This window comes from Python bivittatus, unplaced genomic scaffold (genome assembly GCF_059951505.1).
Source record: "Python bivittatus isolate LINGU-HERP-01145 unplaced genomic scaffold, Pbiv_v1 ctg000480_np1212, whole genome shotgun sequence".
In the NCBI taxonomy this organism is placed as follows: domain Eukaryota; kingdom Metazoa; phylum Chordata; class Lepidosauria; order Squamata; family Pythonidae; genus Python; species Python bivittatus.
The window spans coordinates 70,300,114-70,312,838 of record NW_028277075.1 but is presented as its reverse complement, the minus strand read 5'-3'; the positions used below and the strand labels follow the sequence as shown (position 1 = coordinate 70,312,838).

Below are 12,725 nucleotides of genomic sequence, written 5' to 3'. Positions count from 1 at the left end.
TAGGTATCTTTCCTCTTCAGTGGAGGCTTGGGGTACTCGCTGATGAGGACCAGTCAGGGAAGCTGGACTGCCTCTGGCCATTGTCTACTTGGTCAACGTCTCTTTCAGCACTTCACCATAAATTCACTGGTCTTTTCCTTTCCTGTTTCCAGGGAGAATCAGGTGAAGTGGGTTTCCCAGGAGCACCTGGACCAAAGGTACAACAGCTTATTTTCTAAAGAAATTGTTACTATTCCATATATTGGTTCTACTTTGGTAGCATTACAACATTGTAAGACTTTTTTCTTGTATATACTAAGGTTTTTGCATGCAAGGGTTTACAAAGGTAAAGATTTCATTGACTTAAGTTCCATTGCTGGTGATGGTTCATGAATATGTCCATGTAGTTTTCTTGGCAACAGTATGGAACTGGTTTGTCAATCTCTTCTTCCAATTTTTTTTCCAGATGGTGGGGATGGGTGGGTGAAGAGACAGGAATTTCCCAGATTATCCTATACTCTTGAAACTACCTGATGAGCTATTCAACTACTAACTAGGTCTGACCGTTCTTAACTTTTCAAGATCAGCCAAGGCAGGATGATTTATTTTCTTGCCAAGCATTTGTGCTTGCTAAGTATAATTGATTTCATAAATCTCATTTCCCACCGTTCTGTGGAAACATATTTACACCTAATGCTCCTTTGCAAACAGCCCAGGGCTTTTAAAGCATTGTAAGTGTTCTAGTTGTAGGTACTGAGAATGCTATATTAGAGATGCCTCTGTGCTCACAGAGAAATGCAGTTTCCTTCCTTCTTAGGCCATGGTAGGTCAACAGGTCTATAATGTAGGCATGCCCGAAGATTGCCACCAAGAGGAACATAAAATTACTTTACAAAGTTATATATTATGTGATAAATTTTTAAAAAGACAATTTCCCCAGCCATGAAAGCAGCTTAGTCTGGTTTCAAAATATACTAGATATGGGGACTTATTCTGCCATTGTTAAGCTTATAAAACTCTGCACAGGGTTTTTTACCTTCTGTACTGAAGATGTGTGCTAGAAAATGGAATTATGCCAGAAAGCAGTATTTATAATACATTAATACTTATCAATATATGATATTTTGGCTACAGTGTCTTCCATTACCTCCCCAACTGTTTGTTAAAGGGGGAACTTCTTTTATAACAACATCTTGCTTTAGCAAATACAGGTGGGGTTCTCTGAAGTAGTTTTAATCCCCCTTCCAGATTCCAGTCCTCATGCCATTATATGTCATAAGAAGTATACATATTTCATTTGATGAGTAGCCTCTGTGCATAACCATCTGCTTCTGCTAACATTTTCCACCTCTTGATTTCTTCCTCTTTACACTGTATACGATTCTTCCAAATGTACAATTCTAATGCTAGTGCAGAACCTAATGCAAGAGTATTGCCACGGAAACATCTCTAACAAGTGTTCAGTATCTGGTCTTCCCAGGTTTTCTTGCTGGATGTTTTACTCCTCCACATCTTGCTTTGACACACATAAATAACATAGTTTCAGTCTAACAAGATGAAGAGGCAGCAGCCAGCTTGGCTTCCAGTGAGAAAATACTGGCCTAAATTCTCAACTCTTTCACAACAGAACTTTCTCATGAAGGATTACAGCTTAATGTAACATTCCATTGTTATTATTCTAAGAAATAGGCATATATAATCAGTGTTTCTTAACCCTAGCAACTTGAAGATGTGTGGATGAAATAGGAATCGGGGGTCTGGCCTGAACCAGTCCTTGTACATTTCTGCTCTACCCTCAAATGTTGCTGAAATCCCTGCGCTCACCCATGAATAGAAGCTGCCAGATGAACGGAGGAAGCAGGAATCTAACACAGACTCTTGTTTCTGAGTACTGTACTTTGCTCTGTGTCCAATGTTCTCATAAATAGAAAAACAGCACAGTTAGGAGCAGGTTTAACAATATCATTTCTCTGGATGTGCTATTTGCTTGTTGTTGTTTAATTAAACAGTATTTTTTATGGAGTAAAGTAGCTGCCCTCTCCTCCTTGGCACCCTCTAGATCAGTGTTTCTCAACATGCTGGCTGGGGAATTCTGGGAGTTGAAGTCCACACATCTTCAAATTGCTAAGGTTGAGAAACACTGATTATATATGCCTATTTCTGAATGAATCTATATATGTACCAGCCACTATATGTCACCATATGACTATTACAAGCTGAGCTAAATCTCAGCAATCAAATGCAACAGGTAGAACATAAGAACAGCCCTGCTGGATGAGGCCAAAAGCCTATCTAATCCAGTTTTCTAATCCAGTGACCAACCAGACACATTCAGAAAGGCCAGACACCATAGAGAAGAAGGCAATGGCTCTTTCCATTGTTGCTCCCTACCAGGCGTTATTTAAATATGGTGACTGTGATTCGGGAGGTAATAAACAGCCATTGAAACTGAAAACCACTAATCATGTGATCCTCCATTAATTTATTCATTCCCTTTTTAACTTGTTTTAAATTGGTGGGCTTCCATTGGCAATATAATTATATAGTTTACATGCTATAGAAAAAAGTATTTCCTTTAATCAGTCCTGATTAAAACTGACAAACTACCTACAAGTAGTTTCACTGGATGGTTCTGAATTATAATACTACGAGTGAGAGAAAAACTTTATAAGGTCTATTTTCATGCACCTTCATTCCAGTTGCTGCTGTAGTCTTTCCTTGTAAGAACCTGCTCTAGCCTCCTCATTATTTTGGTTGTCCTTTATTTTTGCAGCACTCACAACCTTTAGTGTTGAACCTGTGTTCCTTCAGACTTCACTTATAAGGTACCATGTGGAAGCTTTACCACCCTGAGCATCCTTCACGTGTATAGGCTTCAACTCCCAGAATTTCCCACCATTGCTTAAGTTGCCATTGCTTAAATCCTGAGAATTGAAGACCATACATCTAAAGTGGTGTTCCTCAACCTTGGCAGCTTTAAGATGCATAGACTTCAACTCCCAGAGTTCCCCAGCCAGCATGTTGAGAAACACTGATCTAGAGGGTGCCAAGGAGGAGAGGGCAGCTACTTTACTCCATAAAAAATACTGTTTAATTAAACAACAACAAGCAAATAGCACATCCAGAGAAATGATATTGTTAAACCTGCTCCTAACTGTGCTGTTTTTCTATTTATGAGAACATTGGACACAGAGCAAAGTACAGTACTCAGAAACAAGAGTCTGTGTTAGATTCCTGCTTCCTCCGTTCATCTGGCAGCTTCTATTCGTGGGTGAGCGTAGGGATTTCAGCAACATTTGAGGGTAGAGCAGAAATGTACAAGGACTGGTTCAGGCCAGACCCCCGATTCCTATTTCATTCAAACCCAATGCTGGAATAAGACTTCATTCTTTTATTGCTTCTCAATCGCCCTGTTTTCATCTGGGCAGAGCACTTCCTTCTTATTCTCCATTATGTGTTAGAACTACTTTCTTATTACAACACATCCCCATATAGGGACTATAAAGAAATTGGAGGAATATGTCTATGTGTGTTTTTGTGTGGCACAATATCTATTACACTTGTCTCCTTTTACACATGCACACATGCACACACACAACCCTAATCATCACAGAAATGAAGTAACTTTTGCCACGTTGATAGAATATTTGCTGTGATCTAGATGCAGGTTAAAGAATTTCCAGCCCTCTAGATGTTGGCCTTCAGATTCCATCAGCCCCAAGTAAAGTGGCCAATAGTTGAGGATAATAGGAGCTGTAGTCCAGCACATGAAGGTCATTTGCCTGGACCTGAGTTAATGAAACTGACACTGGATGTTGCATTTGAACAATCATGCGCAGTTCTTTTAAACATTTTTCTTGGATGGAGTGTTAGTGATCATTCTAATTCCTCTAACATTTTTATAAAACTATTATTTAAGATTTCTTTTTCCACCCAGGTATGTCTTAGTTACTATAAAGGCCCCATTCTTTTTATGTTATAGATCCAGATTTTTAAAGGACAGACACATATTTTAGATTTATTTAGATTCTCCAATGTTTTTTGCTTTATTCTTTTGTTTAGAGCAGTGTTTCTTAAACTTTTTTTCTCTCAGGACTCCTTCCCACTTTTAAAAATTATAGAGGCCCCAAAAGAGTTTTCCTTTGTACGGGTTATATTTATTGATATTTACAGTATTAAAAATTAAAATTGTCACATTTGCGGCCTATACCGTTTCTCATGATTGTTTGATGGGATTTTAATATTGTATTATTGTTCAACATAAGCTGGCAAATAATTTTGATTTCATGGATCCCTGAGAGGGTCTTGGGGGAACCCCAGGGGTCCTCGGACCACCCTTTGAGAAACACTGGTTTACAGCATACATGAGAGCCTTTCAGAGAAGAATGCTTTTTATTAGCAGTTTGAAGACTAAGAGCAGAAATCTATTAAATAAATGAGGGTTGTATTTACAGTAACTGCTTTCCCCTTTCAGTAGACTCATTCTGTGATGCAGTACAAGGCTATGGACACAATTTGTAAGCCAGCATACTTGTCAAACGCCTGAATCATTTGTATTTTCCCCATACACATTTTGCTTACGTGAGATGGTTATTTTTGTAGTCACTTTTAACTACATCTGTCTGTAAATGGGCAACTATGTCAGGAAGTTGTCTGTACCAAGGTTCTGAGGTTCCACAACAATCCACAAGCACAGGTTCACAGTCACACAAGATGTGGTGTCATGCATAAAATGTCACCATTGTTCTCCAGTTTTGAGCAAGTAATCATAATTTGTCCAATCTTGCACATTTACTGAATCTCCAAGCAGTGTGTGGTAATACTGTGTAGCAAAAGCATACCTATGCTGTATAATGTAGATGCAATTCTGGGATTTTTTTTCAAAGAAATATACTTAGCTTAATGCATGCAGAGGAACCTTTTGTTCTGTGAATACCTTGCATGGCATGATGTAATAAGGGATCTGTATGCATCTGTATACATTTGCAAGCAAACAACTAAGCTCAGAGAGCACCAGGGACTCCACAGATCTGTATATAGATGACATACTGACACATAAGTGCACACATAAGTGCAAACAGACACTTAAGTGTACACATACATATGTAATCCAAATTGGATTACAAATCTGTAAGCAGAGGTCCATGAATCTTGGATGCATGCATTTTCATCCCTCCGTTTTGAAGTTCTGATTTGCTTGGCTCTGGATGCTTTACTCTACTCCTTGCTAGAAAGAGGGTTATCTTAATTTTCTATGTTCTTTCAGGGCAGCAAAGGAGAGCCAGGACCACCAGGAGCACCAGGTGAAACTGGCCTGGCAGGCCTTCCTGGGCCCATGGGTCCCCGAGGATTGCCTGGGCCTCCTGGGCCGGGCATTGCGGCAGAATTTGTGAGTCCCAAACTTTTGAGGGTGGTCTAGAACAAGGTGCAAAATGCTGAAGAACATTGCAATTTCTATTGTGCTCTGTTTATTATATGTTATTGCTACTACTGAACCATCGATGTCCTTGGTACTTCAGAGAGAAATAGTAGAAGCTGACCAAATCTATTATGATCTGAGATTCAGTACAGAGTGAGAAGACAGATAAAGTCAAGGAAAAACAGGGAGAATGTCTCTTCAGTTCAGTTATTATAGCTAGCAAGGCTCTGTGCCAAGCTCCTTGTTGGTCAATACTAGAACTCACATTGGGCAAGCAGTGATTCATGGTTGCGGATCTCAGGTAAATAAGTTTATTGCAAGAACCAGAAAAGCTGTTAAGCAGGAATTCCAATAGCTGCCAAGTATAAAATGCAAACCTTATTTATAGTGAAATCACAGTTCAATTTTTGTGCCTCTTTCTCCCACCCACATGGTGTAACGGGGGAAGCTTTCCCTCCATCCCTTGTACTGGACAAGGTTGGTTTTGGGCTGTTTGCTTCTGACCTTACTGGAACTGTCACTCACATCCTACTGACGTAGAGGGATGAAGACTAGAAAAGATGAAGGCAGTGATTTCCTGGGAGAGGAGGACGTTCTGTGGAAAGCTTTGTTGTTGGTAAACTCTTTTTAAAGAAGAGGGATTGCCACCCATTCTCAAAGCTCAGGAAAGCCAAATCCACCCCTTAATCCCTTCAATATGAACAACTTAGAAGGAAACCTGGCCTGTAAGAGGGAACCATTGTAGGTTGAAAGACCAAGGACTAAAGACCAATCTTTTTGGCAGCAAAGGCTGTTATAGAGAAGAAAAAGGCTACAGTTATGACAATGAACAATCACAGAGGAGGAGACTGTGATATTCATGACATCACATTTCATTGAGAGAGCAGAAAATGGGGTTGTATAGTACTTGTTACATTATATATAGCAGATATACGTAACATGATATTATTCCCCAATAACCTAGGAAAAGCTAAAATATTGGGAGGTAATCAAGAGAGGAAATACGTAACATATCTCGGAAGTGTCAGTGCAAAAAATATAACTGAAATTACAAGGATTTGTAGTTACAAGGGCAGCTTACTGTTTTTAGTTCAATCAAGGATACAAGCTGAGAGGAAGTAAGGTACAAGGAGGAAACATATAATCCCATATGAGCTTGGTTTAACAAGCTGGGAACTGAACATGTGGACTGGGCTGCTGTCAGGACTGTGATCTTCCTATCTTCATTCATTGGCTTGTTCCTTTCAAGTACTATTTATGATTTGTTGTGGGGGGGGGGGAGGAGCACAGCCTTACAAAATGACATGCAAGGAAGAATCTTACATGATAACATACATTAGTTGACTAATAACATCTATTATTTTTTAGATCGACATGGAGGGCTCAGGAGTCCCATTTGTTTCTGGTGGCCCTGGAATTCGTGGGCCAGAAGGTCCTCCGGTAACCCACCTTATGATGTTCCTTTGCACATCCAGCCTGATATGCAAGCATATGAAGACTGACGAAACTGAGGTGTCACCTCTTTCTTTTTACAGGGGCTTCCAGGACTTCCGGGACTTCCAGGACCTCCAGGACCCAAGGTCTGGATTTTAAATTTTGCGGTTTTTGCTTCATTAGGTGATATATAGATAGTTTGGTGAGGTGACTTTGCCTGCTTTAATCCAAAATTGCCTCTGCAAATGATAAGGGGCATTTTATGACTGACCATGTCCACTGTGACAGCCATTCTGTGAGACTGTCCATGACATGCTTTCCCAAGCCGGTGCCCACAGACTCTAAAAGGTTTCCTATCTCTAGAATACACTTTAGCACTAAGTTTTTTCATTATCCTATTCAGATTAACATTGAAATAACTAAAGTCGACAGAGCTGGTGCAGTATTGCTGATTGTGCTGTTATATTCAGAACCCTGCACTAATAGAATGTTACATATATGCTGTATCTTGCACAAGTAATTGATCTTGCACAAGTAATTGATCTTGCCCAAGATGTTGCACAAGTAATTGGTAGAGGAGTTATGGGGAGGTTCTTTCCTAACCTTATCAATGAGACTCACCTCTTTGTGATACACAATGATCTTGAGTGTTGATCATAAGTCAACATTGATGTTGAGCAATCTGTTGTTCCCACAGTCCAAATGGAAGATAGGTAGACATGCGAATGACTTATCCTTCTGTATTTTATTTAGATCATGTGACACATTGTCGCCCTGATTTGTGTGTCCCCCCCAAAAAGTTATTCCCATGTATAGAGTCACTTTTTGTGAATTGGACAGCTATATAAATTTGATAAATAAATAAATATTAAGTAGTATTTGTAAAAAATAGTCCATATGTCTGTCTTTTTGTGAACTCTAGGGATATGAGGGCATCATTGGTCTCCCAGGTTTGCCAGGTGAGAAGGTAAGTTCACGTCAAGAAGTTTGGCAAAAAAAATTACATTTACCTTCCTCGATGCTAGCTTTAAAGAAATGTTTTATTCATATACTATCAAAAGAATTAGGGCTGTACACACATAGAAAATGACCTGAAGAGGCATTTTGGACTTTGTGTGAGTGTGAGAATTGTTCATCTCTACTATTCATTAAAGCAACCTATCTATTTTCAAAATATGACACAAATTTAAGGAAAAAAAGAGCACCGATTTAAGGATATTTGTATATTGGTTTGTTTGTCTTACTTGTCCAACTTTAAAGGGAAAAGTACTGGTTTAAGGACATTTAGACAAGCTGTAACTTCCAGGTGGTCTTCAAGGGCAGCCCTGTGTAGGAATGAGTGCCTGTGAGCAAGGCCTGACATCCAGGAATGGGGACAATTGGCACACAAGAATCTGTGCAAAGCACCCCCGCCCCCCATCCCACCCCCCAGCCTCTGCTGCTACCTGCTACTCAAGCAGGAGCTGCAAGTCCAAATTGCACACCAGGTCTATCTGGGGAAATACTACCCCATCAAGAGTCAAAGATAATGTATCACCAGATCCAGAGCGGCCAAAAACCCAAAGCTATTCTATCTTGCTAAAGTTCAGTTGGAGCCAGCTCCTCCCCACCCACACCCTCACAGCCTCCAGACTTTGGGTCAGCACATGAATGTCATTGCCAGCCTGGCCTGGGGTGGAGATGTATAACTAGGTGTCATCATCATACTGATGATACTTCACTTAATGCTGTTGAATGACCTCACCCAGTGGTTTCACATAGATATTAAAGAGGAATGGTGAGAGACCTGAACCCTAAGGCACACAACATTATAGGGGTCTAGGGTTAGACTCCCCCCTCTCCAACACTGACTGGAACCCAATACAAAGGAAGAACCACTTCAGAACAGCGCCCAACCCCACCCCCACCCCCACCCCCACCCCCCAACCCCTGAAGCCAGTCTGGAAGGATACCATGATGGATGGTATTGAATCTGCTAATGAAGTGACTCTTAAGGGAGCCTCAACCTTTTTTTCATGGTCACATGGAAGCCTGAAATAAACCAGGCTGCTTTAATTAATAGGAGTGAGGCCATGTGCTTTCATGAAATTCTGTAGCACTTCCTCTTAATCATTTTTGAAGCATGCACAGCCCTAAATGTATTTTAACAGGAGTTGGATCATTGAATTACATCTGGGGTGAAAACCAGGACTTAATTTTATTCTATTCTGTTCCCCCCTCCCCCAGGGAAATCCTGGTTTGCCAGGATTAGATGGTCGCCCTGGATTAGAGGGTTTCCCAGGACCACAGGTGAGTCCAGTGATGACTCCATCTAATTTCCTATGATTTTAGGAAATCATAGAATTATTTCTTTGAAAGCTTCTAGCCCTTGGACCCAGAAGATTATGATATAAATAACCTGTATACACAGTTCTACAGAAAGCATCAGATAGCAGGGCTGCTGCTGAAAATGGACTTTGATTCCTTACTAATGGCCTTGTATGGTGTCTGTTCCTACACAGTTAATTTAAAGTGACAGTGATATTTCTTCAATACCTGTGAGTGATCATACATGCTTCAAATATTTGTTGTAATGGTGGTGGTTGTATATAGCTTTTAATTCATGTAAGATAGGCTGTATTCATTCATGAGAGAGGGGAAGAGACTGAGTGAAGGTAGTAGATTAGAAGCCATTCAAGTGGGTCAGTGGTGAAGTTTCAGTCATACCTACCATACATTTCCTAGATCCTAGTTCAGCCCTCCATATGCTGGACCATAGTCACTATCATTTGCAGCACATTCCATCAGCATACCCAGTTGTCCTTTGTGTGAAATTGACTTCTTTCCTGAAAATGTCTTTTTCTTCCCATTTCAGGGACCAAAGGGTGACCAAGGTGACCCAGGGCCTCAAGTAAGTACCACCAAGATTTGAGGAGAAATTATGTTTGTGTGTTGTGTAATAAAATGTGGAATGTTTCATGTAGGATTTTGTTGGGGACAAAAGTCTGAAGAACATTGCAATTTATTTTGTTTTAAAACAACACATTTCAAAACTCTTAGTTTATTCCTGTGAAAATATATTAATCTAAGAAATGTGCCCAATTCACCAGTTCCTGAAATATGTGCACATTCTAGTATCTTCATTGATCCAGTTAGCATTATAAACCATGATGATTATCTGTGCCCAGCCCTCTTAGAGGAAACCTGAGAGAACTGTTGCTAGGCAGGAGAATGAATGACTAGCATTAAGATGACTCCTTCTTTGAATGCCCAAAGATAATAGCGTCCTATGCAGAACTGAATTTTGCATTAAGAGAGTTGGATGGAGAATTTTTATTTTAAATATGCAAAAAAATTGTTCTTCCAAAATCCCAGTTAAAAATCTGAAGTTTGTAAACATTTTTCTCAATGGTGTAGGAATACAACTTGGCTAGAACAGATGCAGTCAAGTAGGTTTGAAAGAAAACCCTCAAGACTTTTCTTTCTTTCTTTCTTTCTTTAAGGGTGAAAAGGGTCAAGATGGAATAGGACTTCCTGGTTCTCCTGGGCTCCCTGGCCCTCCAGGACAAGTTGTGTACCTGTCTAATGAAGATGTAAGAATATTTCTGCCTTTTACTAGCTATTTTCTTTTACTCTTCCAGAATAATATTATCTTAAGAGGAGTGCTGCTCCAGAAATTACAGCACTTTATTTCTAAATGTTAAGGATCTGATGTTACTAACCATAAAGTTATTGCTAGAAAGTCACTGCTATTGCACAGCTAGATGTCTAGAATGAAGATACTTTGATTTTTTTTTTTTTAATCAGTCTCATGAGTTTTCAGGCAAATGCCACATAGGAGTGTTTGAAAATACAATTATATGCAGATGCAATGCATACAATGCAGATGCAGATTTGAGTGTAGTCATTAACCATTTTGTGATGCTAACGGCTCTCTTTAAATGTTCTGCTGAGCAATCTAAGGAAAAGCAGTAGCGATCACATGTTTAACACATGGTTTTATTATTTTTAGAAAACTCTGCCTGTTTTGCCAGGCCCAGAGGTAAGTAGAAGGGGAGGCTTTATAAATATTACTACCAGTTTTAGAAACATTTTGTTTTTGTTGCTAGATGCCTAAAATAGGATCAGACTGCTTGCAAGAGTATAAACGTTAGCTTTTGCTAGGTAAACCTGGTCCTTATCTGAACTTTATTATTAGGATTAAAGTTATAAGAACCTTTTCTCAATATAATTCTCAAGAAGTAGGTTTAAATTTCCTTTAAAATCCATCTCAGTTGTTCCTTTGGGACATCATGGGATGAGTGGATAGTGCTCTGGAGGGGTTGAAGAGTAATATGCATGAAATCTATGAGCTGAAGTTGCTTTCTTTGAAGACCTTATCTACTTGCCCATTCTGAAAAGGGTTTACTCAACTTAGTTTTCTCCTGAAGGAGTTCTAGTGAGTTCTATTGCAGATTTTGCAACAGTTCTATTCCATTCTGGAAAGGGACCATCTGAGTCCTCTTCAGAATAAATGTGGATTATGAAGTGGTCCTACAGAGGACAATCCCATATGAGGTAGCTCCAAGCCTCTGAAACTGCTCTCACTCTTGAAGTGCTCTTATAATTAAGAGAGGATCTGCCATTCTGATGAAAAATAGCAGTTTTTGAACCTTGGCAATGAGGTAGGGCTTTTGTGTATTGGCCAAGAATTGGACAGGTAATGAAACCAAACCAACAGGATAGTATGTGTTGGTGGAGGATTGCAAAGCTGTCTTTCTTCTCTTTTCCTTTTCAGTATGTTAAAGGCAAGTAGTAGGAGACAACGATCTGCAGAACTATTAAAATGGTCTGGATGCTCTTGCATGTGGGGAGCTGAGAGACTCATTACATTTTTCAGGCTAGGCAGATATTTCTTAGTTTTCCTTTGACCCTAAAGCTCTGCTCTGCTCTTCCATCCCCTCCCCTCCCCTCCTCTCTCACAATAGTTATTCCTGTTCTTTGCAAGTTATTCAAATGTGTACCTAGAGAATAAAAAATGCATTATCTACCTACCTACCTACCTACCTACCTATCAATCATTTACAGAAAGAGAGTACAGAATAGCATTCTATGAGCTGAGATACCCAAACTGTTTTAGAAGTCCAAGAAAGAAATATTTTAACAGGAGATCTGCAGGAAGCCATGACTAGTTTCAAGGCAGTATTCCTCCAGCATGTTCTACTGTCAAGTAGGTTAATGAAAGAAAGAAGTCCCTATTGGATTACCACATGCTTTAATGTCCCATAGGAGAAGAGTTTGCAGTTAGCAAAAATGCTCAGAAATAAAATTGCTCCATTAGCCCAAGCACTGAAAAGATGGGACAAGAATCTTTATGACCTGAAATATATACCTTCATCTTTAGGGCCCAGTGGGACCAAAAGGGGATCCAGGAAGCCCAGGTTTACAAGGCTATCCAGGACTGAAGGTAAGACTATACAAAGTACTTTCTTTAAGAATCCTGGGTTACAAGATCATCACCACAGTGCAAAATTGTTGGTTACCCAAGATGTTTGCCCTTTGGTTCTAGTTTTACTATTGCCACATATCCAACTCAGTTTCTATCATCAGAAGTGCCCTCCCCGTGACCCATTTTCATCCTTAAATCAGGCTTTCTCTAACTGCTTCCCTAAGTTAGAGTAAGCTGTTTCATTGGTTGGAATTTGTGGAAAAGCTAAATGGGAAATGAAATATTTTAGTGCGGGAGAAAATGAATTAGATGATGTTCTGGTAAAACTAAATTGAATTTGTGGAAAACAAGAAAAGTGTAACTGAAAATAACTGGTTAAATAGTTATTTCTACCAGTCATTTTCCTTTCTTTAAAATGTCTTTTGTAGGGTATTTTATTTTTTTCTTTGTTGAATGAGCAATATATCTTACTTGTGTGATCAACAG

General features: G+C 39.5%; 1 protein-coding gene across 3 annotated transcripts in view; it reads left to right on the top strand.

Moving 5' to 3' along the window:
• The window catches only part of COL18A1 (collagen type XVIII alpha 1 chain), an 88,180-nt gene that overhangs the window by 55,526 nt on the left and 19,929 nt on the right, over positions 1 to 12,725 (top strand). For all 3 annotated transcript variants that reach the window (XM_088146209.1, XM_088146211.1, XM_088146210.1), the window contains 10 exons: positions 153 to 197; positions 5,246 to 5,368; positions 6,767 to 6,838; positions 6,934 to 6,978; positions 7,755 to 7,799; positions 9,059 to 9,121; positions 9,687 to 9,722; positions 10,315 to 10,404; positions 10,824 to 10,853; positions 12,195 to 12,257. In XM_088146209.1, coding sequence (XP_088002335.1) covers positions 153 to 197; positions 5,246 to 5,368; positions 6,767 to 6,838; positions 6,934 to 6,978; positions 7,755 to 7,799; positions 9,059 to 9,121; positions 9,687 to 9,722; positions 10,315 to 10,404; positions 10,824 to 10,853; positions 12,195 to 12,257 — 612 coding nt within the window. The remainder of the gene's footprint in view (positions 1 to 152; positions 198 to 5,245; positions 5,369 to 6,766; positions 6,839 to 6,933; positions 6,979 to 7,754; positions 7,800 to 9,058; positions 9,122 to 9,686; positions 9,723 to 10,314; positions 10,405 to 10,823; positions 10,854 to 12,194; positions 12,258 to 12,725) is intronic.